This window comes from Phyllopteryx taeniolatus, chromosome 5 (assembly GCF_024500385.1).
Source record: "Phyllopteryx taeniolatus isolate TA_2022b chromosome 5, UOR_Ptae_1.2, whole genome shotgun sequence".
In the NCBI taxonomy this organism is placed as follows: Eukaryota; Metazoa; Chordata; class Actinopteri; order Syngnathiformes; family Syngnathidae; genus Phyllopteryx; species Phyllopteryx taeniolatus.
The window spans coordinates 20,733,403-20,753,131 of NC_084506.1; the positions used below are offsets into that span (position 1 = coordinate 20,733,403).

At 38.1% G+C, this 19,729-nt stretch overlaps 1 protein-coding gene across 2 annotated transcripts; it reads left to right on the forward strand.

Annotated features, from left to right (window-relative positions):
- The first annotated feature begins 421 nt into the window (after positions 1–421).
- Positions 422–19,515, forward strand: parvb (parvin, beta). 2 transcript variants are annotated; one of them, XM_061773643.1, is made up of 13 exons: positions 422–1,701; positions 8,285–8,374; positions 9,396–9,466; positions 10,136–10,238; positions 12,266–12,406; positions 13,476–13,591; positions 13,668–13,726; positions 14,518–14,537; positions 15,571–15,632; positions 15,720–15,788; positions 16,940–17,041; positions 17,131–17,203; positions 18,274–19,515. In XM_061773643.1, the coding sequence occupies exons 1-13, from the start codon at positions 1,599–1,601 to the stop codon at positions 18,348–18,350; spliced, it is 1,086 nt and encodes a 361-aa protein (XP_061629627.1). In that variant the 5' UTR covers positions 422–1,598; the 3' UTR covers positions 18,351–19,515. The 2 variants fall into 2 exon arrangements, with proteins under 2 accessions (XP_061629627.1, XP_061629628.1); XM_061773644.1 differs by lacking the exon at positions 422–1,701 and adding an exon at positions 5,174–5,359.
- Positions 19,516–19,729: the final 214 nt, after the last annotated feature.

Below are 19,729 nucleotides of genomic sequence, written 5' to 3' on the forward strand. Positions count from 1 at the left end.
GTGCTGCAATCACGTGGCACGCTAATTGAATGCGGGCTCGTTTCCCAAATTGGTAACGTCAGGTTTGCAATTCGTTCATTTAGTAACAACGCTAACAAGATGTCTGACACAAAGCATGCTGCGCGCGCGTTGAACATGAGGTAACATACATAAATAGACGCACACGCTGTATAGTCAAGAGGAAGTGACATTGGCTTTAGTTAAACTTATTTACATTTTAAACACACTTGTCAGTTGTTGTCCAAACTTTTTTTTGAGGCAGTGATTTTGTGCCTGTGTGTGTGTGGTAAAAGAGACAGCTGTGAGGTTTAACGCGTGTGTGTGTGTGTGTGTGTGTGTGAAATCACTAAAGGTGGTCCACCAGTTGGTAGAGGACCACCTAAAAGTCCCATACATTAGATGTCACTACGACTATATGGTCCTAAAGACTTTGTAGTTGGTTACAATTACAAGTTACTCTTTTGAAAATGTCATAGTAGTGTAACTTTTAATTACTTTCTCACAGTAATACAACTTTGAATACATTTAAATTACTTTTATTAATTTGGAATAAATGCATCACCAGGACCTTTAAATGTTTCATTGGGGGAAAAAATAGTGGTTTAAAACCATCGATTATTATTGTGGAATTAACCACAGATTTGTTCTTTACACAAACACAAAGCATGATGAAATGTAAATATAGTTAAAAAAAAATGTTTGTTGCATACCATGTTGACCTAAGGACAAATGTGTTCAATTTGGACAATATCACATCATATGACAACCCAGATAAGGGAATGTTCCATTAAAAAAAGTGTAACTATGAGTCTAACCTTTTCAAAATCAAAGATAAACCGATAGATTGCACCTCAAGGTGGTGCTTTCAGGTCATATTTGGAAAGATATGTCATGTTTGAGACTATAGGAGAATGGCACATGACCAGAGAGAGCCAATCACAAGCGACGGCATTAGGAGGAGGACGTGAAATGAAAAAAAGTTCTAGCTTTGACGGCTATTTTTTTTAATGTAATTAAAACCGTAATCACTACAATTTCCAAAAGCAACTATAATTTAATCACATTTTATACCAGTAATGTGATTGAATACAGTAACTTAAATTTTTTAATTAAATTACGAGGCTATGGACCTATACTAACGAGTCTGTATACTGTACTGTGGTCCTACACTATTGGATGGGCCAATACAATATAACGTTCCTTCATCATCGTATGGGATTATACTACATTATGCGCTCTTGCACTGTATTATGGGCCCGGTGCAATTTGTACAGTTTAATATGATACTGGTACTACGGTTTCCTGTCGGGCGTGGTGGCTTTATTCTCAAGAGGAAACACCCTCATGATGAGTTCCGTCAGGAAAGGTTGTGAAACTTTTTGCTGAAGTCTTATTTCCATGTCAGCTTCTTGTTTTCGGGCCTTTGTTGAGTTTGAGTTATCTGGAACGCAACTTGATCGGGAACACTTGCACGTTCTCTCACACGGCCCAGATTGCTGCACTTTTCTTTGGTTAGTTGTGACAAACTGACAGGAAGTGTGCGTTTTTGTGACAAGGCCAAAGTGACACTGTCACATCCACGAGTTGCTTTATAAGGAATGAGCGGTCACGTCCTCACCGTCTTATCTCGTACTTTACTGTTGACGCGCACTTGTACGACTTACATATTGCTTGCACGGTCTGGGATGACGACTGCCAATAGTAAGTTTTGTGTTTTGTATAGGGGTCCTCAGTTTAAGACGTTTTGTGGTTACAAACGCTGTAGAAAGAACTACCTTGCGCAGCATGTAACAATACATCGTCACGTCACAAAACAACACCTACTCGGTTAGTGTCGTACTTACTGTTCTGTTTGAGTGATTAATATGTATGGCCTAGAAGTGTTTTGCATACAATTATTCATTGTAATTACGGGTTTCCTACTGCATTAGTGTTGGTTAGCGAATGCGCGATACAACAAAATGTTATAAGACGATACAAAACATTGGAGGGGTACATGGTTGGAATGAATCATGAAGCCAAAAATTGTAAAAGGAATATGGGAAGTCTTTAAGAAATGTTTAGGTCCGGATTAAAGGTAACGTGAACAAGCCTGGGTTTTGGTTTTGGTTTTAATTTAGACATTTGCACAATGCTAAAGGTGTTTTGTGCTGCTATTGTTAATTTTTGTGTTATTTATTTAGTTACTTTTTATTTTTTTATTGATCTTTTTTATGTATATTTATTAAACGATTGTTTTGTGCATTGTGGTTGGTTTTGTTTTTCCCCTTTGTAGTGTTGTTGTTTGTTTGAATGTCATTATCTTTGTCTTATGTTGTGATGTGTTCATTTGAGTAATAAATAAGTAATACAAAAATAACTATTGACTATTAACAAATTCACTGATATCTCCAGATATTTGTTGAAAAACTCACCTTTTTGCAGTTTTGGTGCATGTTCTGAAACACCCTAAGATTCCACAAGATGGCGCCAGAGCTCTGCCTAATAAAAAAAAGTACTACACCGATCTCAAGGAAGTATTTCAAAGGAGTCATAGACACGCCTTGTATGTCGGGTTGAGAACAAATCCAAACCTACATGGCCCTGTGTGAAAGAGTGATTGCCCTCCCGTTAAAACATAACTGTGGTTTATCATATATCACAGCCAGCAAAAAAACTCGCTGTTGTCTTCTGGGTTGCCGGCTTTGCTCTGGATTGAATTAGTGTAATTGTGTTAGCGGTAACAGAGTCACTGCCTGATTGATTGCCTGCTGCAGTGAGATGTATTAAAGGTTTCATTTGGCAACTCATTGAAACATGACATTTATGCTGAGTTTGAGTCAGCTAGACAATAAGAAGAAAAATGGTGTGTTTTTTTTGGATGAAGGAGTCGTGGGGGTTTTGTGTGTGTGTGGGATGGGGGGTAATTAAAACATGATGACCATGCATGTGTAATGTGCGGAAAATTTAGATATACACATTATGGTACCTCAAAGCTGGCCCACATTCCTGTCCATGATGCCGGTTGAATTTGTATTTGGCTGACTTTCAAAACCAAATTTCCATTTAAGATCAATTATTATTTGCAATAATAATTCTGGGGTCCAAACTGTTACCATCATGAAATCTTTACTACCTGCACAGACCTCGCGCAGCTCATTTTTTAAAACTGTCATCTAGTCTAAAAATAAATCAGCTTCCAATGTGTAAAATCTATCAACCACAAGTGACAAGCAAATGGCAGCTAGCCAGTCAGTGGCTAATGCGAGGAGCTAACACAGCAGTCGATAGCTTCACCCAGTGCTCCTTAAACACAAAAAAAGTTGGTCTCTATTGACTATCAAGCCATCAGTAATGGGAACAAAACCGGAATTAGAAATCTACCAAAATAAAAGCAGAAACAGCGCTAGACAAAGTGTCACAGACTAATTTCTGTCAGCTGCATGACAACTATGGTCAGTGGCGATCATCTCCTCCATTACATCACGCTAACTTCCATTGGCTAGTCTTTTACTTATCTTACCGCTGTTATACACAGGGGCAAACACAGGCAATTGCCTACGGCCCCGAGATTTCCAGGGGCCCCCAAACATCTCATGAAAAAATGATTAACAAGGTTTTCATCAATTAAAAATGTAATTGTCGACGTTTTTGTAGCTTTATTAAAAAAGAAAAACTGAAATATCACACAGCCATAAGTATTCAGACCCTTTGCTTAGTATTTAGTAGAGGCACCTTTTTGAGCTAATACAGCCATGAGTCTTTTTGGGAATGATGCAAGTTGATGCAAGTTTTTCACACCTGGATTTGGGGATCGTCTGCCACACGTCCTTGCAGATCCTCTTCTGTTCTGTCAGGTTGGATGGTGAACGTTGGTGGGCAGCCATTTTCAGGTCTTTCCAGAGATGCTCAATTGGGTTTATGTCAGGACTCTTTCTGGACCATTCAAAAACGGTCACGGAGTTGTTCTGAAGCCACTCCTTTTGGTATTTTAGCTGTGTGCTTAGGGTCATTGTCTTTTTTGAAGGTGAACCTTCGGCCCAGTTTGAGGTTCTGAGCGGAGAAGGTTTTTGTCTAGGATATCCCTGTACTTGGCCAGATTCATCTTTTCTTTGATTGCAACCAGTAGTCCTTTCCCTGCAGCTGAAAAACATCCCCACAGCATGATGCTGCCACCACCATGCTTCACTGTTGGGACTGTATTGGACAGGTGATGAGCAGTGCCTGGTTTTCTCCACACATACCGCTTAGAATTAAGCCCAAAAAGTTCTATCTTGGTCTCATCAGACCAGAGAATCTTATTTCTCACCATCTTGGAGTCCTTCAGGTGTTTTTTTTTTTTTTAGCAAACTCCATGCGTGCTTTCACGTGTCTTGCACTGAGGAGAGGCTTCCGTCAGGCCACTCTGCAATAAAGCCCCGACTCGTGGAGGGCTGCCGTGATGGTTGGCTTTCTAGAACTTTCTCCCATCTCCTGAGTGCATTTGTGGAGCTCAGTCACAGTGATCTTTGGGTTCTTCTTTAACTCTCTCACCAAGGCTTTTCTCCCCCAATTGCTCAGTTTGGCTGGACGGCCAGCTCTAGGAAGGGTTCTGGTCATTCCAAGTGTCTTAAATTTAAGGATTATGGAGATTTTAGGAACCTTAAGTGCAGTGGAATTTTGTTTGTATCCTTGGCCAGATCTGTGCCTTGCCACAGTTCTGTCTCTGAGTTCTTCAGGCAGTTCCCTTGACCTCATAATTCTCATTGCTCTGACATGCACTGTGCGCTGTAAGGTCTTATATAGACAGGTGTGTGGCTTTCCTAATCAAGTCCAAGAAGTATAATCAAACACAGTTGAACTACAATGAAGGTTTAGAACCATTTTAACCCGAGTTAAATATGAGAATCACAGCAAAGGGTCTGAATACTTATGGCTGTGTGATATTTCAGTTTTTCTTTTTTAATAAATCAGCAAAAATTTCAACGATTCCGTTTTTTTTCTGTCAATATGGGTTGCTGTGTGTACATTAATGAGGAAAAAAATGAACTTCAATGATTTTAACAAATGGCTGCAGTATAACAAAGAGTGAAAAATTTTAGGGGGTCTGAAAAGCTTCCGTCCCCACTGTATATATACACACACCAACACACACACAGACACACAAATGCATCTCCAGTAACTGGACCTCTGAGGTGGGGAGGAGGTTTGTGACAGAAATAAACACGCCCCCCCTCTCCTGCTACTGCTTGGCCTCACTTACACATCCACACTCTCACCAATATTGACACACACATTGAATATTCTGCATGCGTTTACTGCATTGTGCACTCACTTCCATCAGGAGTTTATAGGGGGGACATGGCGGGGCTGCTTTGTGGAACCAAGAGGAAAAAAACAGGTACTTCGATTCAATTTTGTGGAAACGGGAAGTCGGTTCTGATTCAGGAATTTTGTGTGACTGCTTGTGCTGTTGGGGAGCATATACTGTATTTGAGTTTTTTTGCCCATAGGAGGGTATTTGGCTTTATTTCACTGCACAGTTTAACTCTTTGACACAGGTTGTACTTGACAGAGAAGCGGGCGTAATGCAGGCAAATGGGCCATGGGGGAGGAAGCAGAGCAATTAGGATGAAATACAGCAATCCTGCTCTGTAATTATGCAGCCGAAATGTCGATCCATGAGGAGATTCCAGGCTAAAAGTGTCTCCAGTATCAGATAGGAAATGTGGTGGGGACGCCATCCCCCCTGAGCAATTTTGAGTTCCTGCTTTGAAGTTGTGATTTATTTACATTATTTACATTGACAAATGCTTTTTTTGTTTGTTTTGTTTTTGTTTTTGCATACTTTAAATATGTAACGAATACAAGCACATTTGTGTTCTATAGAAACTGATGGTTGAAATGGAGGATCATTTAATCAATACGTCCATTAATGGAAAAAGACTAATTTTCAGAAACGAAAGGCGATATTATCTTTCAGTCTCGGTCGCAGTTACTTAATTTATTTCCACCATTTCAGCTGCAATTAAATGTCCTGATTTTTAGCAAAATTGCTGAAGGCTTAGTTTCTATGGCCAAACAGGAAACATGAAGAGATAAAGATGTTGATGGAACATCATGTGGGCTGTGGAAAAAGTGAGCAAGTGTCTCTCTCTGGCAGCAGTTTTTGCAAATCCTTGGAAAAAGCAGAAGCAACGACATTAACGTGGAGGGAAAACATCAGTGTTATGTCAATACTGATGAATAAAGATGGGGAAAAAAAGGGACCAATAACCATAAAATGTCCATTTCTGGAAAAAAAAAAAAAATTCTTATTATATACACGTAAAACATAACCATATAACCAAGACCAGTTGCGGGCTGTGCATTTAATACCACCAATATCACATTGCAATTATAGAAACTATCAATACTACACATCAATGAAAAATACAGCACACAACTGTTTCATGTACAGTAGATATGAAAAGTCTGCACGCCCCTGATCAAATGCCAGGTTTTTGTGATGTTAAATGGCAAAAAAGAAAATGTCAGGAAAAGCTTACAAGAACATCTGAACTTGATTTGAGGTTAATCTTTACATGGTGGCAGGAGTATGCTGACATGAGATTGAATGTATTCTAAACACAGCTGCATACCAGTTCTAAGAGGGTGTGCACACTTGTGCACAAAGATTGAAAAGCTTTCTCTTTTTTTCAGTTGGGTTGTAGACGTCATGTTTTGAAATGGTTTATTTTGGCTTTTACTGTATAATACAAAAATTTGGCATTTAAACAGGGATGCGTAGATTTTTTTATATCAACTGCGCATCATCTGGAGCAGTTCAGAATCCATATTTATCTAGAAACACATACATAATGTAAAAATACATAATACAAAATACATCATACTCACCAAATATTCAGATTTTCAAATGTATTAATGTGTGCAGATGAGTTTTTCTAGTCAAACTTGACTGTAAAAAATGTTGCTCTGACCAACCAATCAGAGGACGCAAAAATGTTGACGTTGTGTTAGGACAGGCAGATTAGATTGACATGGCAACACATAGATGCTTAAATCTAATTGGACAAAAAAAACTGTAAGCAATGCAGCAAGAAGACACACTATGTATACCAGCAGTGAGCAAACTACGGCCCGCAGGCCACATCTGGCCCGTAGATCATTTAAATCCGGCCCGCCAAAGATTGGTACAGAATCGCCCAAATCATATCAAAATCATGACTACATTCATTTGACCTTGTCCCGTAATGCCGAGTGGTTCCACCAGGTTGTGCTGTAGATACAGTGATACATTGACCTGACTTTGGCTGTTCTGTTTTTACTCTGCTACTGCTCTGAACCCTTCTTCAACCATGAGTGGGCCACAGAAAAGAAAAGTTGACAGTGGGTGCCGAGTGTTTAATATAGAGTGGACTTTTTTACTGAAGTCCGGTCAAAGACTGTATGTCTAATTTGTTAAGAAACCATTGCGGTTTAGAGGAATATAACATGAGCCATCACTTTTCTACCAAGCATGCTGATTATGCTCACAGCCAATCAACACAGGAACTGATGGCTATGGCTCAGCGGTTAAAATCAAGCTTGCAGGCTCAGCAAAACACCTTTATCTGACAAACTGCAATCCAACATTCAGTCACACAAGAACCTGAAACAGTGCCACAGGAGCTGCAAATGGAACTGATTGAACTCCACTGTGACACTGTCTTAAAAGAAAAGTTCAACTCTCAAACTGGATGAGTTTTATGCTTCTTTAAGCGCAGAGAAATTTCCAAAAATCCAGAAAATGGCACAGAGGATGCTGGTGGTGTTTGGCTCAACGTATGTGTGTGAACGGACTTTTAGTGTGATGAACACCAACAAAACATCCTACAGATCCCAGCTGATGATGAACTCCTCAGATGTGTTCTGAGAATTGCCACAACTACCACCAGACTGATGCAGTGGCAAAAAATGGTGCTCAACAAAACAACACTGTTCCCTTTAAAAGTAAATCTAAGTATTAACACTTCAATGCCTTTTTTTATTTTTATGTATTTATTTATTTTGATATGTAAGCATGTGGTCCTGGCTTGGCCCGCCTGTCAAATTTTAAAAGTCAATGTGGCCCTGAGCCAAAAAGTTTGCACAGTCCTGATGGATACCAATGTAAGTTTCAGTATTGGTGAAACTAGTCTAAATCATTATTAATATGGTCATTTTAATTTCCCAATTAACATCGTGCTGTTGCAATTGGACGTCACATTACTAATCGTGCATTGTATGCCTGTGTGTGTATTTGTGTATGTGTGTGTGTGTGTGTGTTGCGTTCTTGTGCGACTAGTGAGTGACCTCCACGAGGAAGGCAAGAATGCCATCAACGCTCCCATGCTCCCGTCCGGGACGGATGTTCATCCCGAGGACACTCTGCTGGGTAGGAACACACAAATGTACTTACAAGCTTCCAACTACTGTACAGTCGTTACAGTATTGACCCTCTCGGGCCACCATATTTTGGCATTGCAGAAGTGAGTTCAAATGAGTCGTCAGGTCCACCCCACATGCAGATAGAATGTAAATGTGTATGGAAGAGTAGGACGGCGGACCGTCAGAAATACTAAAATGTTACTTAAGTAATTACCTGTATGCTAATTAATGGTTATTACAATCGGTTGTCAGTGTGGTACCGGGCCCACTAGTGGTTCACGGGCTCCCTCTAGCGGTATGTGAGAAAATCACTGAATTAAATGTTCAGAAGTGCGTATAATGCTATACAGTGGCTTAACCTTTTTTTCTTCTTCATCCAGTGCAGTACGTTTGATAAGTAAACTCAGTTATATTTAAAGTTTAAGTACATTTGCATTTATTCTTTTGTTTGTTTTTAAACATTGATAAAGGTATTTTTTTTATTGAACTTTTATGTGAAATACATTTTAATTGAGCCATTATTTGAGTGCAGTTTTTTGTTTTCCTAAATTTAAGCACATTTAATGTTCAACCTGCGCATAATGTTACAGTGGCTTATAATGTTAAAAATCTCTTCATTATTAATATTTAAATTTTCTAATGGGAATCCTATTTTAAAATCTGAATAAACTGGATGCTCCACTACACCCATTCATTTATTTATTTATTTTTTTTAACTAAACTTTTGTTGTGAATGTATTCATCATGCCAAGCTTGTCTACTTTGAGTTAATTTAAAGTGGACTGTGCGAGGTCACAGAGAAGAGCGTGATTGATGAGGAGGTGGCGATGAAAGTGGAAGAGCAGGAAATGAAAAGAAGACGCTGTGCCTTTTTTCTCCCCTCACTGCCAAAATGGCTCTGGACATTTTTACGGCTGACAGTTCTTAATCCTCACGAGGGACGAAAACATGTCTGCACTCAACATGTGTGAATGGGAGGGGAAAAAATTCAACACTTTAAAAACCTTTTCTCACATTGTCTTGACCAGAGGAGAACGCCGAGAGGATAATGCTGGACCCGACATCGCGGGAAAACACAAAGTTTAAAGATCTGCTGAAGGTACTGATTAAAGAAGCAAGAAGAGTTTGGAAATGCTTTGATGCACAGTGGATATAAAAAAAGTCTCAATATCTCTGTATAAATTTCAGGTTTTTGTGAAAAAAGTCAGAGATAAATCATTTAAAAACTTTTTCAACAATTAATGTGATGTTTAACGTGTACAACATTGGGGGAAAAAAAATCTCTTTTCAAGAGGGGAAGTAAAAATAAACAATGTGGTTTCACACCTGTGCACACCCTCTTAAAAACTGGAGCTGGAGGGAATTGTGAACAGTTCCCAATAGCAATCAGTGTTGGCAAAAAATCGCCAGGCTTCTGCTAAAGAACAACAAAAATATTAGGAAAAGCCTGCAACAGCAGCTCAACCTTTTGGGGGGGTTAATTTGACTCCCAATTAATATGAATTGTGATTGATTAATTCTGAGCACTGCCACATCCCCAGTTATAAGAGGGTGTGCACACTTGTGCAATCACATTATCTCAGTTGTTTATTTTTACTTCCCTTCTCAAAAATATATTTTGTAATTGAGTTGCACAGGTTACAGGTCACATTAATGGTGCAATTTTTTAAAAATTATTTATCTTGTTCTCATCTTTTTCTATCACAAAAAAACTTAGCATCTGATTAGGGGTATGTAGACTTTTGCTATCCACTGTACATGTGTACAGGTGCTAATTGACTGGATCAACAGTGAGTTGGAGGAGGACAGGATCATTGTGAAAGACTTGGAGGAGGACTGTTATGATGGGCAAGTGTTGCAGAAGCTGTTTGGTGAGTTATTTTGGAAGCGAACAGGTCACATTCACGACTGTGTGCTCTTGGACTCCCCCGAGTGTCGATTATATGTCACTGCTAAAAGAATCCACACTCAATGGTCAAAACATCATATTTGATTGGTTTGCAACTTTATTTCTTATAAATAACGATTTAATACATGTAACATTAACATGTTTTTTCTTGTGAATCATAACTTTATTCTCAAAATATGATTGCTTTTTTCTTGTAATATTAGTTTTATTCTAGTAAACTTATTTTATTATCATTACCTTTTTGTAATACTATGACTTTTTTCGACTCTATTTAGGCAACAGTATGACTTTTGTAATTAATGACTATTTTACCATACGACGAATTTGTGTTGTAACAATTCATTTCATAACATTAGAACTTTTCTTCTTGTTTTTTGTCCTCTTTTTCAGTTTTTTTTATTTTTTTTTGGTGAACCCCCCACCAATTGTTTTTTTTTTTTTCACCCGATCATGCCGATAAGAATATGAAAAAATACCCGCAATGTACGGAATCCGCAATAGGTGAACCGTGAAAGAGCGAGGGAACACTGTCCTATGATTTTTTTTCTTGTAACAATTCATTTAATACTATTAAATCTATTTTTCTTGTAGATTTGCAACTATTCTGGTAATATTACTTTTTTTCTTGTAATTAGCGTTTATCCGCATATTACTATACGCGTTTTTTTTCGTGGAATATTTCAACTTTAGGGTGGCACGGTGGACGACTGCTTAGAGAGTCTGCGTCACAGTTTTTAGGACCAGAGTTCAAATCCCGGCGCCGCCTGTGTGGAGTTTGCAAGTTCTCCCTGTGCCTGCGTGGGTTTTCTCCGGGCACTCCGGTTTCCTACCACATCCCAAAAACATGTGTGGTCGGTTAATTGAAGAGTCTAAATTGGCCATAGGTGTGTATGGTTGTTTGTTTGTATGTGCCCTGCGATTGGCTGGCAACCAGTTCAGGGTGTACCCCGCCTCCTGCCAGAAGATAGTTGGGATAGGCTCCAGCACTCCCGCGACACTTGTGAGGATAAGCAGCTCAGAAGATGGATGGATGAAAAATACATTACAAAAGCGTTTGTGGTGTTTTTTTGTTTTTTAGGTGGGAGCACTGGAATCGATTAATTCCATTTCCTTTCATTTCAATGGGAAAATATGTTTTTATGAAATACTATATACCCCGCCTCCTGCCTGAAGATAGCTGGGATAGGCTCCAGCGCTCCCGCGACCCTTCTGAGGAGAAGCGGCTCAGAAAATGGATGGATGGATATTTGGGGAACAATACAACTTTTTTTCCTAATAGTACACAAACATACAATGCTGAAATTAACAACTTTATTCTTGTAATGTTGTTACTTTAACTGTTTTTTTTCTTGTAATATTACCCTGTTTCTTGTATTATGACCTTTTTTTCTTGTAATGTTACAACTTTTTCCTCGTAACAATACACATTTTTTTTCTTGTAATATTTTGACTTTTTTGGGTAATATGATTTTCTTTTCTTGTGATACAACAACTTTATTATAGTAACAATATACATTTAAAATATTCCTACTGTTTTCACAAAATATTACTACTAATTTTCACGGAATGAACTACTTTCTTGTAATATTGTGACATTATTCTTGCATTATTCTTTTTTTTCTTAACACTTTTTCTCTTGTAATATTACTTTATTCTCGTAATAATAGACAGGTCCGGTTTTGGGCGACTAAGAAAAACATATGTGTTTGGTTCAGGCATAAAAAAATTATTGTAACATTACAACTTTTTAAATTTTTATTTGTCATTTATTTTCATTTTCAGTAATATCTATCTGTCTGTTTGTTAATATTTCTGATCTGGTTATTAAACCTAGTCATACACATCACTTTCCTGTTTTGATCATCACACTTCCTCACATCATATAAAGAGAAAATCCCCATGAAGCCTGTGCACGATGATGATGCTAAGATGCTATAAAAATGTATTTTCATTTATTATCTATTTAAATCATCCTTCTCCTGCTGCCAGAAAAGCTGTCGGGTCGGAAGCTGAACGTGGCCGAAGTGACCCAGTCGGAGATCGGCCAGAAGCAGAAGCTGCAGACGGTTTTGGAGGCGGTCAACGAGCTGCTGCGTCCTCACGGGTGGTCCATCGAGTGGAGCGTGGACTGTGAGTGCTGCTTTCACCAAACTGCGCTTCCACGTCTAAATTGGTCAGATCTGTTTGCGTGGTTATTATTTCCTCCATAACAAACAATCCAAATATCCACAGACACACTTGTCGCCTTTACTTACAGTACAGACAATGTTTTTAGTAACATTTTACCACCATTAACAGTTTTTAGTATAAAAATCACCTCCAGATGTTTGACTTCCACTTTTTTTCACACCACTTCAATAGGTACACCACTGCCATTTAATTCATGTATCTACAATGACATACAAACAAGAAATCCTGATAAAAGTAATAATTAAGTAATATATCAACCAAAAGAAATATTTTTGGGTGTTGGCCCAAAAATAAGAGATGCATTGGCCAGGAATCAAACCCAGATCAACTGCTTGCAAGGCAGCTATGCTAACCACTATACCAACCAAGACTGTGTGGTTAGCTTTGTGGAATGTTAGAAAAGAAGGGAAAGTCATCAAAATGTTGGCACGTAATGCGCACGCACTCACAAGCCACTTCATTAGGTACAGCAACACTCTCAGAGGTGTGTCAATAATGCTGCCGAGAATTATGCTAAAGATACATGGACAAATAAATTTACTACTAAATTTATATCCATGTGCAAAAAAAAAAAAAAACATTTTTAAATTGTATGTACTATCTACACATTTGTTTGTATTTTAAAGCCCATCACGGACAATATTCTTTCAGGCTTATTTATTTAAATGTGTTTAGTATATATAGTATATTATTTGTATTACTCAAATTAAATTAAATATTTTAGAAAATAAAATATCACTTTTTCTAATGTCTGTTAGTTGTATAAGAATATAACTGAAAAGAGCTGAAAATGAGTAAGTCTAGTATAATTTCCCTAATTGAAAATGTCTATCTATGCATGATTATATGCAGTTTCAGTTAATAGTCACTAAAATATTGTTTTCATATCGTGGTTGTCGTCGTGTTTTTAATATTTTGACCCTCACGTGCGAATTGATAAGCTAAGCAACATATGAGAAAGCGCTCCTTGGCAGCCTACTGTATGTATTTTCTGTTTGTGTTTTTGCAGCCATCCACTCCAAGAACCTGGTGGCCATCGTGCACCTGCTGGTGTCTCTGGCCATGCACTTCCAGGCGAGCGTCAGGCTGCCCGAGCACGTCTCGGTGAAAGTGGTGGTGGTCAAGGTGAGGCGTCGTACTGACATGACGTTCTGTGACTTACAACTTGAATACTCTCCTGTTGTTGTTGTTGTTTGAGCAGAAGCGAGAGGGCATCCTGCAGACTGCCCTTGTGAACAAGGAGCTGACCAGCACCACCGAGTGAGCGCTCCTTTGTCATCTTTGCATCCATGCACGACTATCCGCCTCTTATGAGTGCACCTGAATATTTTTATGACTCTTGTTCCGTACCAGAACACAGTGGTGCCTTGACGTTTGTTTTTATTAAGAAAAATAGCACTCTACAGTGTTACAGAAATTTAATGGAATGTAAAGAATTAAACAGTTTGTGGCATCATGATAAGTGGGTATTGTGCTGCTCATTCTGGTGTGTGCCACCAGGGGGAAGTATAATACATACAGACATACAGTACTACACATAGGTTTGATGATGAAACGCAAAAGAAGACTGTGCAACTAAGCTGCAATAAGTCATTTTTCGCAGAGGATAAAGAATATATGTAGAGGTGCAACAATTAATCAACTGATCAGCAACTATTCAATTATCAAATTGATCAACCGTTATTTTGATAACCGATTAATCGTTTAGAGACCTTGCTTCACTTGCTTGATTAAAGATTGATCAATTATTACAATAATTGTTAGTTGGAGCTCTAAATATATGCCTGTTAGTATCTGTCTACTTGTGTTGCTGCACTGCTTGTGTTCAAATATAAAAGTTTTTAAAGGTTTATAATTACCGTGACAATAATGCTATTTTAGTTAACCCTTGCATGGCAGTATGCATTGTGTGTTACCATTAAGCTAGCAGACTTTCAAAGCGACGATTTTCAAAAAAATTGAAAGTCGGATAAATCGTGATTCAAGGTACCACTGTGTTTGGATTGTGATATGCAAAAATTAATAGTTCTTTTTGTCTGTTTGCATTCCAGGATGATGATGGGAAGGTTCGGTAAGTCTTTCTTATTTATTTTTTTATGTATAGTCTTTGTGATTGTTATTGTCTTTGTTGTTGTTTCTATGTATATTGTCTTTGTTATTGTCATTGCTTCTTTGTATATAGTCTTTGTTAGTTTTTATGTACATGCAGGAGCATTTTAAAATATTTGAATATCGTGGAAAAGTCCATTTGTTTCTGTCAATAGTAAGAAAAGTCAATCTCGCATATATAGATTCACTACACAAATATTTCATCATTTGTTTAGTATAATTATGATCATTACAGCTTACAGTTAGCAAAAAACTAAATTCACCATGTTCAAAAAAATTACATTACACAAGAACCAATCAAAATGATATTTTATATAAAAAGTAGGAAGGAATTGGTGCTTTATGAATCCATATCATATATGGGTTTCACTTTTTGAATAGAACTACTGAAATAAGTGTACTTTTCGACCATATTCTAATTTATTGATATGCACCTCTATAGCCGTTGAATTGGCTGTTACATAGGGGGGAAAAAAACACATACAATATTTTCTTTTGTAGATTAGAAGCTTATAAGTGATTCATTGTAGCTAAACTTTTTGTCTCAAAGGTTTAGCATAACTATATGCAATGACACAATTTGCCAGACAAGCGCAAACTAATTCAAGGGGTGGTCCAGCTGTTTGAGGAAAATAAATACCAATTCAATCCGTTAACGTTAGCTAACTTCAGGATTAGTGCAGGGTAGCTTATCCAAAATGAAGACAAACAACTCTTCCGAAGCGTGCTGAGCAACCCAATAAGCCGGTAAGACGGCAGAAAAAATAATGCTTTTAAAAAACAGCAACGCTAACTTTAACCACATTTTAAAGGTTCAAATAAAGCCGCAACAACGCTTACAATTGGTTGTTTATACAAATATATTATGTGATAAATAAAAGTGGCTTTTCGTACTAAAATGTCAAGTTTATTTGTATAGCCCTTAATTAACGAAGGCCAACATGTGACACAGATCGGCGAATATCTTATTGTTGTTTGTTTCTCTGTTTGAACAGAAAGAGATGCTTTTGACACACTTCTGGATCACGCACCAGACAAACTCAATGTGGTCAAAACTGTGAGAAACTTAATTGTTTTTGTTGCAATTGAACCAGTTGAAAATGAGGCATTTTTTAATAAAAGTATCCCACTGTTGTCACTTTAGTCCCTCATCACCTTTGTGAACAAGCACTTGAACAAGTTGAACCTGGAAGTCACTGAGCTGGAATCTCAGGTATTCAAATTTATTTTCAGTTTAATTTAATTTAATTTACATGACCACAGCCATTACACTGGTACCTCGACTTATGAGTGACCCGACTTATGGGTTTTTTAGGATATGAGCCACCTCTCAGCTGTTACTTTTTGTCCAGTTGCAAGCAAATATTTTAGTTATGACTGCTAGATATGGTGGCAGCGAACTTCAATTCTTCGAAAAAGAGCCCAAGTGTTTTGTCTCACCGAAGCTAACATAACTAGCATTGATGTGGTGGTAATTATACAACACAGACATACCTGTATGTTATTTATCCTCTGTGAAGAACGACTAATATTATTGCAGCTTAGTTGAGATGTTCTTCTGAGCTTCATCATCAAATCTATGTGTATAGTGTATCTGTAAGTATTATACTGCCCCCTGGTGGGAAAGGCGCACACACCAGATTGAGCAGCACAATGCCCATTGAATTAGAATGATGCACAAACTGTTTTCTTAACATCATTTTTATTATGTTATTGCTCGACATTTTTATGAAATACTATATACCCCTCCTCCTGCCCGATGATAGCTGGGATAGGCTCCAGCACGCCTGCGACCCTAGTGAGAGGCGGCTCAGAAAATGGATGGATGGATGGAGGAAAAACACATGGCGGCAGGGTGGCCAACTGGTTAGAGCGTCTACCTCATAATGTATGGAGTTTGCATGTTCTCCCCGTGCCTGGGTGGGTGTTCTCCGGGCACTCCGGTTTCCTCCCACATCCCAAAAACATGCGTGGTCAGTTAATTGAAGATTCTAAATTGCCCTTAGGTGTGAATGTGAGTGTGTATGGTTGTTTGTTTGTATGTGCCCTGCGATTGGCTGGCAACCAGTTCAGGGTTGTACCCCGCCTCCTGCCCGAAGATAGTTGGGATAGGCTCAAGCACTCCCACGACCCTAGTGAGGATAAGCAGCTCAGAAAATGGATGGATGGTTGATGAAAAATACATTACAAAAACGTTTGTGGTGTTTTTTTGTTTTTTAGGTGGGAGCACTGGAATCGATTAATTCCATTTCCTTTTATTTCAATGGGAAAATATGTTTTTGGTTTTTTTCAAAAGTGTTTTGGTTTACAACTTGTAAGTCAAGGTACCACTGTATTATTATTATTATGTAATATTCCGTTTAGTTTGCAGATGGTGTTTACTTAATCCTCTTGATGGGGCTGTTGGAGAACTACTTTGTGCCTCTGTACAACTTCTTCCTCACCCCTGAGAACTTTGACCAGAAGGTGATTTCACCATCATGAAGCTATCTGTATTTGTCGTTATCGTGCGTTATGAATTGTGCCACATGCTGAGATGACATCTTTTCACTCAGGTCCACAATGTGGCATTTGCCTTCGAGCTCATGCAGGACGGCGGCCTGAAGAAGCCCAAGGCCAGACCAGAAGGTAAAGTTCTACGACACGTACAGCAGATGGTGCTGTGTTGAAAAAAGCTTTTTTTTATATATATATATATATATACACACACACACACACACACACACACACACACTGTTAATGCAGTATTTTAACTATAGTACTTTAACTACAGAAGATCTTGTTTTTGATGAACACTTAGCTTTTGATTAACCCTCCACTACTGTATTGTAAACTTTGGGTGTGATGGTGGCACTTGCAGATGTAACTATTTTTTGAGGCGCTACTGCTTGGTGTCAAAATTTTGAGAACTACCGGTATCCATGTATTGCTACTCTTGGTTACTTTCCACTAGAGGGAAACCTTGTGTCATGTTTAAAGCGAGTACCGAGCTAAGTGGATCTCGGCCATCACTTTTCTGTGTAATTTAATCAACTATCAGCAGCCCGTAGCATGTCATGCATCAATATACATAAATATATCATATTATAGAATAGAATGGTATTAGGTTGAAAATCAATCTAATAGTCATGACGGATGGACTACTTAAAGGTTAATCAACATTTCGTGCCATTAAGGTAATTTCAGTCAGTGGCTGGAATGGAAAGATGAAGTGATACGTTTGTTTTATTAAGTTATCATCAGCATGAGCTCGCATTTATTCTCACTGTGATCCACCGAGGCCTTTCCAATGGGAAAATAATGCTGAAAAACAATCAATTACCATACCTTTGTTTCTCACTCGTTTGTTACCCTCGCAGCATCATACCTCTCTGGGAAAGGCAAATTTTATTAACGTGGCCAATTTGTGTTTAACCTTGAATCCTAATTACATCCCATTCTGCTGTTATTCAAAAGAACTATTTATCTCCAAAGACCTACTTCTGCAGAGAAAATTACAATATGCAAATCAGCCCTGTGGATGCAATCACAATGCATCTTGTGCTAATTATCAGTAAATTCTTGTTTTGGCCTACTTTGTGCTCCATAAGAAGAACGCAGCATGAATTGAGGAGCTGTGGTTTAATGGAAGCACACAGTTATTATGTTTGTCATTCTTTCTTGATGATTGAACAAACCTTTTGTTGCCTTTTATGCAGATGTAGTCAACCTGAACCTCAAATCAACCCTCAGAGTCCTCTACAACCTGTTCACCAATTACAAGAACTCCGAGTGACAGCTCACATCGCTGACACAAGCCTGCAACGCGTGCGTGTGTGTTTTTGAGGTGACAAACGGGGGCTCTTAATTTGTTTTCAGAGACCATTGGAAATGCAATATTTTTTTTTTTAATCATCCCATGTACCTTGATATTTATTTATTCCTGTTGAATGTGTAGCCATGACTGTGAACATCAGCTTGAAAACATGTTGAATGTACGCGCAAGTGCTCACATTCACTAAAACGCTGCATATAATATCTCGTGTTTTGTGCGAATATTAAAGGAAGTGTCTCATGCTTTTTTCAAAATTTAAAAAAAGGTTCCCATGTGTCTTCATAAAAGAAATACACTAAGGATGAAGAATTATAGACATTCTTACAACACATTTCATGACATTGCGTGAGCAGATCGCCACACAACCATCATTTATTTGGTTGTTTAATTTCACACTTAACGGGTGGCCGGACGGGTACTTCGGAGAGCCAACTACATACTTGTGTAAAAACATTTTAAAGTCAGTTTCAAATAATATGTCCCCCTAAAATGAAGCGTTTCACTTCAAGAGCTTTGATGTACTGATATCTCTGGTTAACAGGGCACGCTTTTAGCTTTGAAAAATGTCTAGTGTACGTGGTGTCCAGCTAAAACAAACAAACAAACAAACAAACAATAATTCATATAAAGGTTACTAGCTACGTCAAATTAGCTTCCGGTAGCGTCGAACAAGCTACGGTTTTAACCAAACTTGTTTTCGCCTCCTTAAATGCAGCTAGCACCACTCTGCTATGAAATCTCCCCAAAATGAGCAAGGTGTAATTATTATGTAGTTGCTTTTGTTTCATGGCATGTATCTAAAGGGTAAAGTTAATGTTTTGACTCAGCAGAGCTATATAGTTACGGTGATGCTAGCTAGCTCTTTAGGTTGTAGCCACATTTAGATGCACTTTTCTGAATGTATTGACAGAATATTTAAATTTCCAATGTAGACAGTCTCACATACCGTCACATATTTATGCTTACATTCATCATTATTAGCTCAGGTCCATGTTTGGAGAGCTACAAAAGGCTGGAAGATGATAATCACACACACACATACATATATATATTTTTTTAAATAATTGAAATGTATTGACAATTTACTGTATATCAAATGAATAAAGATCTGATGAGTGGGGCTAAACTTTGGAATCTTTGTAAACTTTAACACGAAACTACAACACTTTTAATGGTGCTCAGTGGTATAGTTCAGGCATAGCTAAATTGTGAAAACATTTGGTTTTTGACAACATTTGATGACTGCCATATTGGTTATATTTTAGGGACAATTTATCAATTTCCATTGGTTCCTAAAAGACAAACTTGTCCTAGAGATTTTGACCAATTGCTCCTAAATT